At 64.7% G+C, this 14,897-nt stretch overlaps 6 protein-coding genes across 6 annotated transcripts; 2 read left to right on the top strand and 4 right to left on the bottom strand.

Moving 5' to 3' along the window:
* Window positions 1–101: 101 nt before the first annotated feature.
* Window positions 102–795, bottom strand: MICPUN_72134 (predicted protein; the record flags this gene model as incomplete). Its single annotated transcript, XM_002506354.1, has 1 exon — window positions 102–795. A coding segment is annotated over one exon (694 nt), but the record flags the coding sequence as incomplete, so codon positions are not given.
* A 2,041-nt stretch (window positions 796–2,836) lies between these two features.
* Window positions 2,837–3,374, bottom strand: MICPUN_109582 (predicted protein). Its single transcript, XM_002506353.1, has one exon. It carries the CDS (start codon window positions 3,347–3,349, stop codon window positions 2,858–2,860), a length of 492 nt encoding a protein of 163 aa, XP_002506399.1. The 5' UTR covers window positions 3,350–3,374; the 3' UTR covers window positions 2,837–2,857.
* A 2,564-nt stretch (window positions 3,375–5,938) lies between these two features.
* Window positions 5,939–6,328, top strand: MICPUN_88573 (histone H2A; the record flags this gene model as incomplete). Its single annotated transcript, XM_002506535.1, has 1 exon — window positions 5,939–6,328. One exon carries the CDS (start codon window positions 5,939–5,941, stop codon window positions 6,326–6,328), a length of 390 nt encoding a protein of 129 aa, XP_002506581.1.
* A 270-nt stretch (window positions 6,329–6,598) lies between these two features.
* MICPUN_64529 (predicted protein) lies at window positions 6,599–10,186 on the bottom strand (the record flags this gene model as incomplete). The annotated part of the gene is made up of 1 exon (XM_002506352.1): window positions 6,599–10,186. The coding sequence occupies one exon, from the start codon at window positions 10,184–10,186 to the stop codon at window positions 6,599–6,601; it is 3,588 nt and encodes a 1,195-aa protein (XP_002506398.1).
* Window positions 10,187–11,912: 1,726 nt separating this feature from the next.
* On the top strand, window positions 11,913–13,736 carry MICPUN_50794 (predicted protein; the record flags this gene model as incomplete). Its single annotated transcript, XM_002506534.1, has 2 exons — window positions 11,913–12,685; window positions 13,351–13,736. The coding sequence occupies 2 exons, from the start codon at window positions 11,913–11,915 to the stop codon at window positions 13,514–13,516; spliced, it is 939 nt and encodes a 312-aa protein (XP_002506580.1). The 3' UTR covers window positions 13,517–13,736.
* Window positions 13,737–13,800: 64 nt separating this feature from the next.
* Window positions 13,801–14,661, bottom strand: MICPUN_64527 (predicted protein; the record flags this gene model as incomplete). The annotated part of the gene is made up of 1 exon (XM_002506351.1): window positions 13,801–14,661. One exon carries the CDS (start codon window positions 14,659–14,661, stop codon window positions 13,801–13,803), a length of 861 nt encoding a protein of 286 aa, XP_002506397.1.
* Between the last annotated feature and the right edge of the window lie 236 nt (window positions 14,662–14,897).

The following is a 14,897-nucleotide window of genomic DNA, read 5'->3' as shown; positions in this document are numbered from 1 at the left end:
AAATTGTATCTGTTTGAACTGTGTCATAAATATCGTTTGTGTCCTATTTGGTCAATTCAACACGGCGGGTAACGCGCAACCGGTTCATCACACGTTCCTCCTCAGGAAGCCCGCGACGGTGACGAACGACTCGAACTCCGTCCGGGGGTTCAGCAGACCGTGCGAATCCTCGGGGAACATCCGCACCTCGCACCTCCCGCCCGCCTCCCTCAGCGCCGCCGCGTACCGCAAGCCGTTCGTGGGCGGTACCCGCAGATCCACCCCGCCGAGTAACATCAAAACCGGCCGATCGTGCTTGGCCACTTCGTTGACGTATCGCACCGGGGATGCCTCTCGCATCGCGATAAGCGCCTCCGTCGAGGGCAAATCGCTGTACGCCTCCCTCCCCAAGGTCTCCACGAAGCACCAGTCGGGGATGTCCGTCAAAGGCACCATCGCCGCGATGTCCGTCACCGGGTTGCGAAGCACCGCGCATCGGAACACGTCCGGTCGCTGGCCCACGAGATGCGCGGCGAGGAACCCTCCGTGGCTCCCGCCCACGGCGCACAGTCGCTTGGGATCCGCGACGCCGTCCGCCACGGCGCGTTCGGCGACGGCGACGCAGTCGTCCACGTCCGCGCGCCCGGCGGCGCCCCCGACCAAGCTCTGCAACGGCGCGTCCCCGTACCCGGTGCTCCCCCGGTAGTTGCAGTAGCACACCGCGTACCCCAAGGACGCGAGATACGCGACCGAGGTTACGTACGCCGCCGGGCAGTTGGCGTGCGGGCCGCCGTGGGGTAACACGATCGTCGGGAGTGCCTCGCCGGACGCCACCGCGGACCGGGAGTGGACCACGATGCTCTCCACCGGGTACTCGCCCGCGCGCACCTCCACGACGCGATGCGTGAGGTTGGCGATTGCGTCCAGAGCGGGGCCGGCGAGCGGGGTCGACGGGTACCCCGACGCGAGCACCCTCCACCTGGCGTCCAGGCCTTTCGCGGCGGCGGTGGCGTCCGCGTCGGGTGGTGGGTGTTCGTGCCAGTCCCCTTCCCCCGCGTCCCACGCGATGCGCACGCCGGGTATCGAACCCGGGTCGCTTCGAACGGCGACGACGACGCCGTCTCTGGCGTCGCACAACGTCCAGCTTCCCCCTCCGTCTCTCGCCGGGGGCGTCAAGCGCCGAACCTCCCCGGTCTCGACGTCCACCTCCACGATCGCCTCACCCGCGCCCCACGTCGTCTGAAGCACCATCGTGCACCCGTCCGGCAGCCACGGGTCGTCTGGGGGCGGCGACGAGATGTACAACCCAGGGAACCCGCCGGGTCTCGCGGGCGCTTCGACGACTGGGACGATTTCCCGATTCTCCTCGGCGGCGCCGTCCACCACCGCGACGCTCTCGTGCCCGCGCCAGGGCATGGCGCACAGCGCCACGGTGGCGAAGTGCGCGCCGCTCTCCACCGCGCGCTCGTGCGAGAACCACACGAGGGTGTTGCCGTCGGGGGAGAACCGCGGCCACGTCGCCGAACGCGTCGATCGCGTCAGCCACACGGGCGCGAACCTCGCGTTCCTTCTCGGGTCCAGAGGGACGTGCGCCAGGTACGCCGCGGACGGACGGTTGAAGCAGAACACGAGCCCGAGCCTGCGCGACGTGTTGTCGAAGTTATCGATGTTGGACCGCCACACGGGACACACCAACGCGTCGGAATCGATCTCGTCTGGCGCTTTGGGCGCCCAGACTGGTCCCGCCGCGGCGACGCCGTGTTGGGCGAGTCCCGCGACTCTCGTCACGCGCCCGTCCGCGATGTCGAGGACGAAGACCGCGGGGTCGACGCGGCCCACGAGCTGTTCGCCCCACTCCTCCCTCCACCGCCCCTTGCCCCTCCACCCCTTCTTCTTCTTAGCGCCGTCCGACGACGCTTCGGTTGATGAGTCGCCGTCGCCGTCGCCGTCGCCCCCCCCGACGACGGTGACTCCGGAGGGCCACTCCGGGGTGGAATCCGGCGCCGGGGCCTCCGCGACGTACGCGATGCGGCCTTCCGCGGCGCTCCAGCTGATGCCCCCGAACGTCCCGTCGACGCACACGGCGCCGTGCGTTTTGTGGGGGACGAGTATCTCGCACGCGAGCGCGCCGCCCTCCCAGATCTCGACGCACGCGTGTTCGGCGCCGCGATCGCCGTCGTCCTTGCCGCTCCTGACGACCATGCGCTTGTTTCCCGACGGGGACACGCTCGATGCGAGAACGCCTCGTTCCTCGGTGCCGAACGGCGGGTGGTACAGGGGCGTGGACGCGCCCTTGCTGCCGTCCTTGTCGACGTTCATCGCCGCGACCGATCGTCTGCTCCTGTTGGCGACGAGGTCGCGCTGCGACGTGGTGACGCGCAGGGTGAGCCGGGAGGGATCGCGCGGGTCCCTGTGCAGCGACGCGCCCGCGGCGAAGGGCAGGGACGCGAACGACTCGAACAGCGAGGTCTCGGCCTCGACGACGGCGTCGTCGTCGCCGGGTTCCCCCGCCGACATCGCGGTCGCTCGATGCTGAGTCATTCGACGACGATTGGGGACCGGACGCCGCGTGGAGGAGACGCGGGGGGCGCGGGGGGCGCGCGTGAGGCGATCCTGGAAGCCACGCGGACACGTGAACGTCGGATTGACGCGTACGGCGGCGGCGGAGGCGGCGGCGGCGGGTGCCATAGGACACGGCTCCCTGCTGTGGTTCGGGAGGATTGAGGTTGTTAAAGTTACCCTAGCTAGTAGCTCGGTCGCTTTTCCGGTGCGGGAATCGATTTCGGACGACATTGATGACTGTTTGCCTGTCGTGACTTTACATGTATTAATATCTCGAACCTGTTGCGAACTCGTGCATGTGCTCAAAAATTCTATTTCAAATCATCACATTTTCATTCTTGTCACTCTCCGCTTCCAACAGTTCTGCGGATTGTGTATGCTCTTCGATCAAGGCTTTGAGTTCTTCCGCCTGCTTTGCGTCAAATTCGGCCTCTTTTGCCTCAAAGGCGTCCAGCACCTCCTGCATCAGCCTGTTGATGGCGTGGATCAGGTTGTGCTTTTCGCCGAGGGGCCCACCGTTCACCATTAACGCTAACGCCCTGCTCTGCCCTGGGCACGCTTGCATATGTGCGTGAAAGTCGCCTACGGTACCATCGTGCGAGACAATGGTCGGGCAGCCACCCAGGCTTCCTGCGGTCCTACCTCCAGAGTTATATTCGACGCCATTGCAGGTCCCGACCACGGCTTGATGTAGGCGGCTCCAGTTTTCGAAACTTACACCGGTTGTGGCGTGTGCAAAATCAAAGCTCGTGTGAAAGGCCATGTACTGGAGCTGCACTGCAGCGGTCGAGCAGAACCCGCCGCCCATGGTAGCACCAGGACTGAAGCACTGATCGATATTGAAATACGTTCTGGTACTCCCAGCGTTGGGGTGATGGCCGTAAACAAGCCCTAGCGCGTCAGCCGCACCGTTGAGGTTGTTTCGGGCCGTTTGATGTGTCATTGCGTTTATTGCGCAGGACCAGCGATTGATTGGTAGTTCAGGATGGGCAATGATCCTTCCGAATAACTTTTCTTTCAGGAGGAGGCAGTAGTCCTTGCCCGTGACCTTCTGTAGCATTGCAGCGGTTATAATGAGGCCCGCACATTGGTATCTTATTTTTCCCACAGGGCGCTCCTCAGTGTTGAGCTTGAACTTGGTGTAATCGAGCAGCCATTGCCGGAGGTTTGAATGGTAGCTCCCAGGATCACGCGGGTCTGCCCCAAGCTTCTTGTTGGCGTCTGGGACTTCATACCACCAGGGGCCGTTGAGCACACAGGCACACATCATCTCGACCGTGACGTGATGATACCAAGGGTCCAAGCCATCCATCAATTCCTTGTCATCAGCAAATACGCTCGCGACTGTGCTGTCCCATCCAATTTTAGAGGGCATCTCGCTCATGACCACGGCTGCGAGTGCTGGCACGATGCTCTTGGAGCATGAACCCCAGCAAAAGATATCGTGTGGATCGATAGCGGCGCCGACATCGGAGTCCGGCACCTCCGTAGCATCAAGCCAGACTTCAAGGGTCTTCTCATTCTCTCCGCATTGCCAGCAGGACCACGAATTTCCGGGAAAGAGGATCAGGCCTTTTTTACCGTACTCACCGTGGAAGTCGGCAGTAGCGTTGTACAGCTTCTCGTCCACCGTCTCATTGCCCATCACCTGTTCGTCGTACTCACAGATCATATGCTCCACCATGTTGCCCTCCCAAGAATCTGCTGCATTCTCAGCTGTGACGCCGCCCTCGCACCTGCTAAGCGGGCGACCGGCTCGAAGGTTCTGCAAGACCCATTTTGCGTCAACCCTGGACGTCACGTGCTTTTCTCCACCGTGACTCTGAATTCGGACGCGGGTTGCAACTCTCGCAAGGTGGGCGATGTCAATGGTGTGAAGATCGTAGACGAACGATGATTTACCCTCATCATAGTGGAATATGCGGCGCCACTGCGAGCCGTCATGTTCCATCGTCACAGGGGCACGCGTGTCGCCTGACAATTTATTGCTGGAGAATTGGCCAGCTTTCCTTTTGACGCCTGCTGCTCCGTAGAACACCGTCAACTTTAACGTCTCTGGGTCTCGCGCAAGAAAGCCTGCTGTTATGGCAGGGAAACCAAGCTTGTCCTTGCTGTTGATATCCATATCCGTGACGTCGACGAATGCTTCTAGTGCCTTGCTCAGATCCTCCCGGTGCACCAGTGATACGCCTTCAGCGTCCCGCAACGCGTACCGGTCGAGCGTTGCTGCTTTATATTTTTTTGCAAAGCCCTTGAGTGCGGCGAGGTCGTCAAACCCGAGCCAGACCTCGACCTCGGGTTTTGGGTCCTTAGGTTGATACGTCCATGTGGCACTTGGCTCGTGTCCTCCATCGACCAGTTGCATGCCACCATAGTTGTGGCTGGCGTGATACAAACAGCCGTCTGTCGAGAAACGGTGCTTTACGGCGACAGGTACGTGCATGTGCTCGACGGCTGTCCCCTGCCAGGTTGACGCCAAAAGGTCTCCCGCGCAAGCCTCGCCAGCGACAGTCGACGAAAATGAGCAGCCGGCTGCGATGCGCTCGAGGGGCCACGTGACGCCGGGCTTGAGATGGACGTACTTTTCACGCGGCTTGGAGACGTCTCGCACATGCAGGCTAGACGCAAACTTGGCAGCAATGGCGACGGCTTTGCCTCTACATCCATCGGTAAAGCCGCCAGGCTGAAAGATACATATCCACTTTCGGGCAGTCGACTGTACGCCCTCTGGAAGGTCAAGACTTTGGGCCTTGCGAACAAACGCGGACAGAATCGCTCCGCCACGCCCGATATCGGTCATTTTGCCATCTTTGGAAACCTCGTAATCCGAAGCCTTGCGATTACAGCAGATCGACAGGCAAGATCCCATCGTCGACGCGAGTTCGTGCGGAGGCTACGTTTCAGAGCTTGACGCGGAAAATCCGGCGCGGCGAATAGCTTGGCGCGTGCGGAGTAGTCCAGGTCAGATCTGCCCCGTGTGTCGTAGGTAACCAACCCTGGTGATGCCAAAATTGCGATTTTTTGTCATGTCCACGTCAGCGCGTTCAGATCGATGAGTCGACATTGATGACTGTTTGCATGTCGTGACTTTACATGTATCTCGAACCTGTTGCGAACTCGTGCATGTGCTCAAAAATTCTATTTCGGTATTTCGAGATATCGAAAACTGCACTGGTTCGGCCAATCAGAATCGAGTATCGGCCCCGTCCTCATGAGGCAGAAATCAAATCTCTCCGGAAATCGCCCCTCGAGTCCTTCTGGATTCATGCACCAATCCGCCGGATGAGGAGGTTTCGACACGGAACATGGTGTTTTTTTATTCAGATCCGATGCCTCGGTGTACGTCACAACACCAAGCGCAAGCGCTTAACGTTACACTCTCAACAACTTATACATCATGTCTGGTCGTGGTAAGGGCAAGTCCGGCAAGAAGGCCGTGTCCCGCTCCGCCAAGGCGGGCCTTCAGTTCCCCGTCGGCCGCATCGCGCGCTACCTCAAGGCTGGCAAGTACGCCACCCGCGTCGGTGCCGGTGCCCCCGTGTACCTCGCCGCGGTCCTCGAGTACCTCGCCGCTGAGGTTCTCGAGCTCGCCGGCAACGCCTCCCGCGACAACAAGAAGACCCGCATCGTGCCCCGCCACATCCAGCTGGCGATCCGCAACGATGAGGAGCTCTCCAAGCTCCTCGGCACCGTCACCATCGCCTCCGGTGGCGTCCTCCCCAACATCCACTCCGTGCTCCTCCCCAAGAAGGGCAAGAAGTCCGGCTCCGCCTCCCAGGAGTACTAAGCGGCCTCGCCACCGCCACGGAACGTCGATCGCACGTCGCGCGAACGCTTCCGCTCAATCCACTACTCATCAATGGTGTTCAAATCTTAACACCACCACGCAACCCTAAGAACAACCTTCGAGATCTGAAAAATCCTCTGTCGCTTTCGTTTTTCAAAAAATTTAACAAGATGCGCGCGTGAGCTGGTTTTGTCTCGGCGGTTGAATGACTCGAGTCGATTTAACTCGTCCCGATGAAACGCGATCGGATTCACGACGTCCGTCGACGAGCTAGTCGTCCCCGCCCAGGAGTTTGTCCAGCGGGAACGCGGTGCGCTGCATGTACTCAACCTTCCGTCGCTTCACCGGCCGCCCCACGCCGAGAAATTCAATCTCGGCGACGGCTCGGGTGAACCGCGCCTGCAGCTCCCACAGCCGCGATCGTTCGAGGTGAAAGGTGCCCTTCTCCTTCTTATCGTCGTCGTCGTCGCCATCATCGCCGTCGCCGTCGCCGTCGCCGTCGCCGTCGCCGTTCCCCCCGTCGTCGCCGGGCGCTGCCAGCGAGAAGAGCGAGGAGACCGCGCCGGCGCCGACTCGCGACGTTTTCTTCCCCCTCCCCTTCCCGCTTCTCCCTCCCTTCGCCGCCGTCCTCGCCCCCCGCGGCACCCCCGTCGCGGGCTCGTTCGTCTCGCAGAACTCCCTGAACCACTCGTGCACGTTCGCGGCGTCCCCCATGTCCTGCAGCAGCGTGTACGCGCAGCACGTGTCCGGGAGCGTCTCCGACGGTCCCCCGTCCATCGGGCAACACGCGCAGCCTAAAACTCCTCGCGGGTTATCCATCGCCTGCTCCACGCACAGCCTCGGCGCCGCCTGCGCCTTCGATCGGAGGTATCGCACGGACGCGTCGCCGATGCAGAAGAGCTCGCGCGCGCGGAGGGACGCGGGGGGTTCGGACGCGTGTCGGAGCGCGACGCGGCGAAGGAACGAACACGCGCGAGCGCGGGGATCAACCTCGTCGTCGTCCGCACCATCGCTCGCGCCGTCGCCGCCGCCGCCGCCGTCGTCTCCCCGAGAAACGGATGGAACCGGGGCGTCGTCCACCGCCTCCAGCGCGCCCCTCGCGTCGGCGGCGTCCTCGGAGGCGCGTTCGCCCGCGCCCGCGATCGTTTTTCCGACCGTTTCTTCGACATCCGCCGCCGCGGGCTCAACCGCCGACGCCGGCTCGACGCTCCTTCCCTTCTTCGAGGAGCGGGCGCGAGTCGACGGTGTCCTCGTCGCGCCGCCTTCCGTCGGACGGGGAGCCGGGGTGGCGAACGCTTCGCCGTCCCTCGCGGCGGCGGCGGCGGCGGGGGCGGACGCCGAGGACCTCCTCGCGCGCCGCGCCGACGGCGGACTCGCGAACGCGGCGCGAACGCCGACCGTTTTTTCGACCGTTTCGCCCCCCGGTCTTCGCGTCCCGTCGTTCGCGGCGGCTCGCGCGGCGGCGTCCGCGTCGGCCGTTTTCGACCGTTTCGCATCCTCACGCGCCGCCCGTACGTCCTCCATCTCCCTCAGCTCGCGCGGCGCCGTCGCCGGATCGCACAGCCTCGCGGTTCGCTTAAGAAACGCCGCCTCCGCCGCGTACATCGCGGGATCGACCGAGACCAACTCGAGCCACGTCAGCGCCAACGCGCAGATGTCCGCGTCCGACATCCGGCACTCCTCCGTCCCCGCGTCCAGCCTGGCGCACAGCAGCCGCAGGAGCTTCTCGCCCTGCGTCGTCGTCGTCGCCTTCTTCTCACCGGTCTTCTTCTTCTCGCCGGTCTTCCCCGCCGCCGCTCCCTCGTCCTCGTCGTTCCTCCCGTCGTAGTTCGGGAGCCATCGCGTCGACGACGCGTCCACCAGCAGACCCGCGAGCCTTCCCTCGTCGCGCCTATATCCGACGGCGTCGGCGGCGGCGGCGACGCATCGGAGCGCCGTCGCCCACCGTCGGCGCGCCCCGTACGCGTTCGCCACAGCCGACGCAATCTCTTCCCGCGCGGCGTCGTCGTCGTCGTCGTCCGTGTCACCGGCGCCCGTGACGCGACTCCTCCCCACCCAGGCCTCGCCGGTGCGAAAGTCGCGAAGGTTCTTGCGCGCCCACGTGATGGAGTCGCGCGTCAGGGTCTCGGCGGCGATCGCGCGGGCGCTGGCGAGGGCGGCGGCGGCGGCGGCGGCGGCGGCGCGAGCGGCGGTTTTCGCTCTTTTCTCGACGGCGGCGATGCGCGACTCGACGCTATATGCGGCGTCTTCCTTGCCGTCCTTCGCGGATGCGGAATCGGCATCATTCTCTTTGTTCTCTTTCTTCTCCCCGTCCTCCTCCTCCTCCTCCTCCTCCGTCGTCGCCGCCGCCGCCAATGATGCGGCCGTCATACACATCGCCATCGAGCTCAGCTCTCGGGTCATGAAGTGGTCCAGCGCGAGCAAGTGCATCGCTCGCCTCGCGGCGCTCAGGCTGAAGTCGTGCTCGGCGAATCTCGTGACCAGAGTCTCCAGCGACGCGTTGCTCGGCGCGGGGACGAACCCGGGGTCGAGGAGAACCCGCTCCTGCACCGCCGTCATGATCGCCCGAGGGGACCACAGCCGGAAGGATTCCACCCGGAGCCTCGCCGCGACGGCGGCGGGGATGATCCCGTGCATCATGGACGCGGACGTGGCCACGCCGAGCAGCACGCACACCGGCAGGGCGTCCCCGGCGTCCGACAGCGCCAGGAGCAGGTCCGAGAGGACGCGGTTGTCGAACGACTCGGTGTCCTCGACGATGACCACGACCGGCCTGGGCGGGAGGAGAGGGCCCGACGCGTCCGCCGCCGCCAGCTGTGTCTCCGCCGCCGCCGCCGCCGCCGCCGCCGCCGATCGCGACGAACCCAGCGTCGCGGCGGCACCGATCACGGCGACGCTCCGTTCGCGGAGCGCCCTGGGAGCCGCGGGAGCCGCGGGAGCCGCGGGAGCAGCGGCGGCTGCTCCCCGTTTGTCGTTTTCTTTGCCCGGGTCCGGGTTCCCGATCTCTTTGCCCGGGTCCCCGTCCCGCTCGTCCACCGCCTCCTCGTCTCTCACCGCGCCGCCAACCGCGGCGTCCTCCTCGGCGACGGTGACGGCCTGGTACCACCGGCGCAGGTGCCGGACGCTCCGCCCGGAGGTACGGAACGATCCCTTCGCGTCAAATTCTCCAACCCCACGCGTCCCCGCTCGCAGCTGGTTGAAGATGCACCGCACCGCCACCCCGAGCCCCCCGCCGCCCCCGCCCCCGCCCCCGCCCCCGCCTCCGTTTGCGGCGAGCGACATCGCGCGCGCCACGGCGGGCGCGAGGTTTCCGTCGGCGTCGAAAGCCGAGTTGGCTCCCGCGCCCCTCGCCTTGAGATCGCGCGATCGCAGCAGCGCGGCGTGGCATCCCTTGGAGCGGAGGTGCCTGGTGAGCTTGGTGAACGTCTCCTCGTGATCGTCCGAGTTGACGCCGCCCGCGAGCACCAGTCCGGCCGGGATCTGCTGCGCGAGGTGCTGCGGGGTCTTGCCGCCGTTCGCCGCGCGCATCGCCGCGCGCTCGTCGAAGCGATCGACCACGAACGCCTCGAGCCTGCGGAAGGCGTCGGCGTTGGCGTCGGCGAGGACCCGGCTGACGTGCGCGTCCGCCGCTCGCCAGCACGAGACGTACGCCTCGTGCCTGCGCTCCATCCCCTCCACGGTCTCGTCGGGCACGACGGGCTTGAAGGACTTGCGCGCGGTGAAGCGCCTGGGGGCGGGAGCCTTCCTCAGGAGGAAGACGCCGCGCGAGAGCTCGTCGGTCTTGTCGCCCGGCCGGGTCGTCTCCGTCGAGTTGAGCCATCCCCTGTCGCGTCCCGCCCCATCGGCCGCGGGCGCCATCTGCGAAGGATACTCCCGTCGCCCAGCGAGTCGTCCTCGGTCCCTCCGCCGTATGGCCGGAACGCGTCCGGGATCTCCTTTTTTCAAAGTCCGTGCCCACAGGCCCACTTTTTTGATGAGTCTTTTTTGACTCGCCGCATTTGAACGAAAGCTTAACTCCAAACTCGGCCGCGGCTCACCAGTGTAGTTAGTTGTTGTTAACGCGTATTGTTGTTAAAATAAACGTGGTTGCGACGTTTCGGCACTACCAAACAGTCAGCCTAAGTCTGTTTTGGATAAGAATTCGTACTCACAGCTGTTTGACCGACATAGACGACGAGGAATAAATCCTTTGGTAAATCCTTTTTCTGGGAGGTGGTCCTCCGATCAAAGGCTCAGGAGGGTCAAGCCCAAGATTTTTCGAATCAACTCGAATTCCCATCGAATCGTTGCCACGGTACGGACTCGGTTCGTCATAGATATTTTTGTCGCGAATACTGAGAAATTTCTGGAACAATGCTCACCTGTTTGAACGTAGGGCGACTTCTTTTATTTGTTTCAAACTATTTTCCACGTGTGCAAAAGGGTACAAGGAAGCCGCCAAAGTTTTTTTTGTGCGGAGATTCTCGCCATTCTCACGAGGGGTCCTCCGCTGTCTGGGTCTCTCTTATACTCTTCGCCAAGTCAGACAGCGGGCGGCGTCCATCTTTGAGCTGCTCGTTCAACGGCGCGGGGGTAGAACCGCGGGCACACCGTCGCGCGGACGCACGGGACGGACATCCGCCGCGCGCGTCATCGAATCGAGCGCGACGAGAGACCCCGGCGTCGCTCGTTCGATCGATCCCGTCCCTCACGGACGCCCCGCGCGCGGCGATCGGCGCGCGTGACCGACACGGCGATAAAAAGGGAGGTCGTCGGTCTCGTCGGTCGAGGATCCGCCCGTCACGACCCTTGAGGTCCCTGCGCGATGGGAGCGTGCGCGTCCGCTCCCAAGACGCGCGGGGACGGCGCGTGGGTCGATGACGTCCACGACACCTCCGGTCACGATTCGAGCCACTCCGGTCGCGGCGGCGCGCGGTGGTTCGCGGCGGAGCCGGTCGATGCCGTCACGACCTTCACGGGCCGCGGAGAGCGATTCGCGAGATCGAGGCGCGACGTCGACGACGCGGAGCGCCTGCGCGAGCGCGTCGCGACCAAGACGTCCGCGAGGAAGGCCAGGCCGTTCAAGTACGCGTCCACCGGCGGCGACCACGTCCTCCGATCGCTCGACATCGACGCCGACGCCGCGCCGCACCACCACGCGCGCACGGGCAGCGACGGAGCGTCCTCCTCGCATCGACGCGACCACGGCGGCGACTCGTGCGGGTACGAGTCCTGGAGCTCGTCCAACCACGACAGCGCGTCGTCCACCGTCGCCTTGAACGCCGCCGCGGCCGGGTGCGCGGAGACGCTCGACGCCCCCGCGCTGAACCACGTCCAGCCCAGGAACGCGCACAGGCGCAGCCGTCTGTCGAGGACGTCCGCGTCGTCGACGTCCGAGCACAGCTGTAATCTCAGCGGCGACGACGACCGCGTACCGCACCTGGCGTCCAATAGGAGCCAAACGTCGAACGCCGGGTCATCCGACGACACGAGCGACGACCTCATCGCCCTGGAGGACGCGCATGATGACTCGGGGTGGCCGGCGTGGATCGAGCGACACGCGGCGGATGCCATCCGAGAGCGACGCTGGCGTTTGCCGAGGGACATGCGTAGTTACCGGCGGCTCGACAAGGTTGGGCAAGGGACGTACAGCGCGGTGTACCGGGGCCAAGACCTCACGAACGGCCGCGTCGTGGCGTTGAAGCACATCCGGTTGGCGAACATGGACGACGACTCGCTGGAGTTCATGGCGAGGGAGATTGACGTGTTGGCGCGGCTCGGGTCGCATCCCAGCGTCGTCTCTTTATTGGACGTGGCGTGCGGCAAGACCAAGTCTTCGATGTACCTCGTGTTTGAGTACGTGGAGCACGACCTGGCGGGGTTGTTATCGGTGGCGGAGAAGCACTCGCTGCGTTTGGGGCAGGTGAAGCGGCTGGCGTCTCAGCTGCTGAGCGCGCTCGCGCACTGCCACGCGAGGGGCGTGATGCACCGAGACGTCAAGGGGAGCAACCTGCTCGTGTCCGACGAGGGGACGCTAAAGCTCGCGGACTTTGGCCTGGCGAGGAGGACACCCGGTAAGGGGATGGAACCGCTGACGAACCGCGTGGTGACGCTGTGGTACAGGCCCCCGGAGCTCCTGTTGGGCGCGAGGGCGTACGACGGCGTCGCGCTCGACGCGTGGTCCGCCGGGTGCATCATCGCCGAGTTGCTCCACTTTTCGCCAATCTTACCGGGACGGACCGAGGTGGAGCAGCTCCACAAGATATTCAAGCTGTGCGGCAGCGCCGACGCGGAGGAGGTGGTGAAGCGAATCGAGCTCCAGAACCGCGCGCTCAAGGCGAAGAAGAGGAGCTCGGGCAAGGAGGGAGAGCAGATTTCGCGGGATGGGGACGACGCCGGCGGCGGGTTGGCGGTGGGCGTTCCCAGCCCCGAGAACGCGTACCGACGCACCGTGGACGAAAAGTTTGAGAGCTTCCCGCCGGACGCGCTCGACTTGGTGCAGAAACTGCTGGTCGTGGATCCACTCAAGCGGCTCACGCCGGCGCAGGCGCTGGAGCACCCGTTCTTCACAAACGAACCGAGGGAGGAGGCGCTGGACGTGTCGCACGTCGACTCCGCGCACGAGTACGTGGTCCGGAGAGCGCAGCACATGTACCGCAACTACGGCGCGCCCTCGGTGCAGAAGGTGCCCCTGAACGAGACTGGCGGCGGGAATTACGAGCACGTGGGCTCGCGCGGGATCCTCTCCAAGTCGCCTAAGTACTCCCCGCCGAAGCAGGAGGAGGAGGAGGGCGGCGGCGGCGGCGGGTCCGGCCCGAGCGTGTCCGAGGCTGGTGCGCCGGGGAGGGTATCGTCGCCGCCCCCGCGCCCCGCGGGGCAGGCGCGCGGCGGCGGCGGGCCGGACGTCGCCGTGGGCGAGTGCGCGGCTTCGCGGCGCGCGTCCGTGCGCGTCGTCGACCTCGGCGAGCTCGGGCAGCCGGGCCAACAAGGAACAATCGCGGACGACAAAGAAGCGAGGGATCCATCCTTGTCCCCTCCGGAGGGCGGGGCGACCCTCCCCGACGGCAGGGTGGGCTTCAGGGACTTCGTCTCCAACAGGTCGACGCAGAGGCGGGTGGGGATTGGGGACGGGCGGGTCAAGACGGGTGGATTCGACCCGGCCATCGCCAAGGCGGCGATGCTCGAGGGTGGCGGCGGCGCCGGCGCTAAAAAGCCGCGGACGGTGGCATCCCCGGACGAGGACGAGCGACGCAGGCAGGAGTACAGGGCGCGGGTGAAGAAGGAGGACAGCGCCAAGGCGATGAAGCGCGCGTCGATGGACACCGCGCGGCTGTGAATCGTAATGGCACGAACAGACGCCCTCTGTGCGACATACCTCGAGGGCGTCTCTTTGAAACTGTGAAACTTGCACCACGAGTTGGTTTGAAAACTCCCCCCGCGCGCGCGACGCGATCGTCTCTCCCCCACTGCGAGCGTCGTCGCATCCTTTCGTCTCACCCGTTCTCGCCCGAGAGGTGTTCCCTCAACGCGCGTTTCCCGCGCCCGTCCACGAACGTGCCGTGGCACGGCAGGAGGGAATCAAACTCCCACGCGATGACCCGTCGCGCTCGCTCTTCGAACCTCGCCCGATCCCGCACCATGAACGCGCGATAAAACGGGAGATACACCTTATCCATCCCGAACTTCCACGCCCTCGTCGCCGCGGGTAACGCCTCGCCGCCCCCGCCGTAGTTCCAGAACAGGTCCGTCACCAGCACCACCCCGCTCGGTTTGTGGTGAAAGACCACCTCGTTGAAGAACGGATCGCCGACGAAAGGATTGACCTCGCAGTCGAAGAACGCGAGCTCGAACTCGCCGTTCCACTCCTCCGGGCACGCGTCGTCGACGCCAACCTCTCGATCGAACGGGATCAGCGGCTTCTTATCGATCATCCCCGGACATCCCCACAGGACGGCGTCCGGAAAAGCAGCCTTCCACTGGGCGGCGTACTTGACGTGCTCGAAGTTTGGGCTAACAATGTGTTTCACGTCTCCAATCTCCGTCAGCGCCGCTCGAAGGTCGTCGTCGAGGTCGACGGGCGAGTGAACCCACAGGGAACCGTCGCGCATCTTGACGACTCCCATCTTGCCGCCGACGTCGATGCCCTGCCACACGAACGGACGCTCGGCGGCCCACACCTTCTCCCGCAGAGGAGTCAGCACGGAGCCGGAGGGATTCGACCACGATACCTGGGACCGAGGGGGAGGTAAGGCGCGCGCGCGCCTCACCGGTTCACCCGAGCGCGGGCGGCGGGTCCAAACCCTCGTCCCCCGGAAGCCGTGCGCCGGTCGAGACGCGGCGACGCAGCTCTTCATCGTTCCGCCTCGCGCCACCGTGTCGTGAAGTCCGACGAAAACCAAAAAGCGCCCTCCAAAAAAACTCAAGCTCTCACATCATCGATGGACCGTCACCGCCCCGAGTCCCAGACCACCCTCGATCCACCAGCCAGCACGACAGACGAGCGGTGTGTCACTCGTTCCAACCTCGATCGGACCAATCGGAACGCTCGAACAAAACGTCTTTTCTGCCGCGCCGATCGATCAAATCGAGC

This window comes from Micromonas commoda, chromosome 15 (assembly GCF_000090985.2).
Source record: "Micromonas commoda chromosome 15, complete sequence".
Classification (NCBI taxonomy): Eukaryota; Viridiplantae; Chlorophyta; class Mamiellophyceae; order Mamiellales; family Mamiellaceae; genus Micromonas; species Micromonas commoda.
Note: the sequence above shows the minus strand (reverse complement) of the source record. Positions and strands in the feature narration are given on the sequence as shown.

Excerpts from the sequence above, each read along its gene's own strand:
- MICPUN_109582 (XM_002506353.1), bottom strand. The coding sequence starts at position 3,349 with ATGGGCGGCGGGTTCTGCTCGACCGCTGCAGTGCAGCTCCAGTACATG.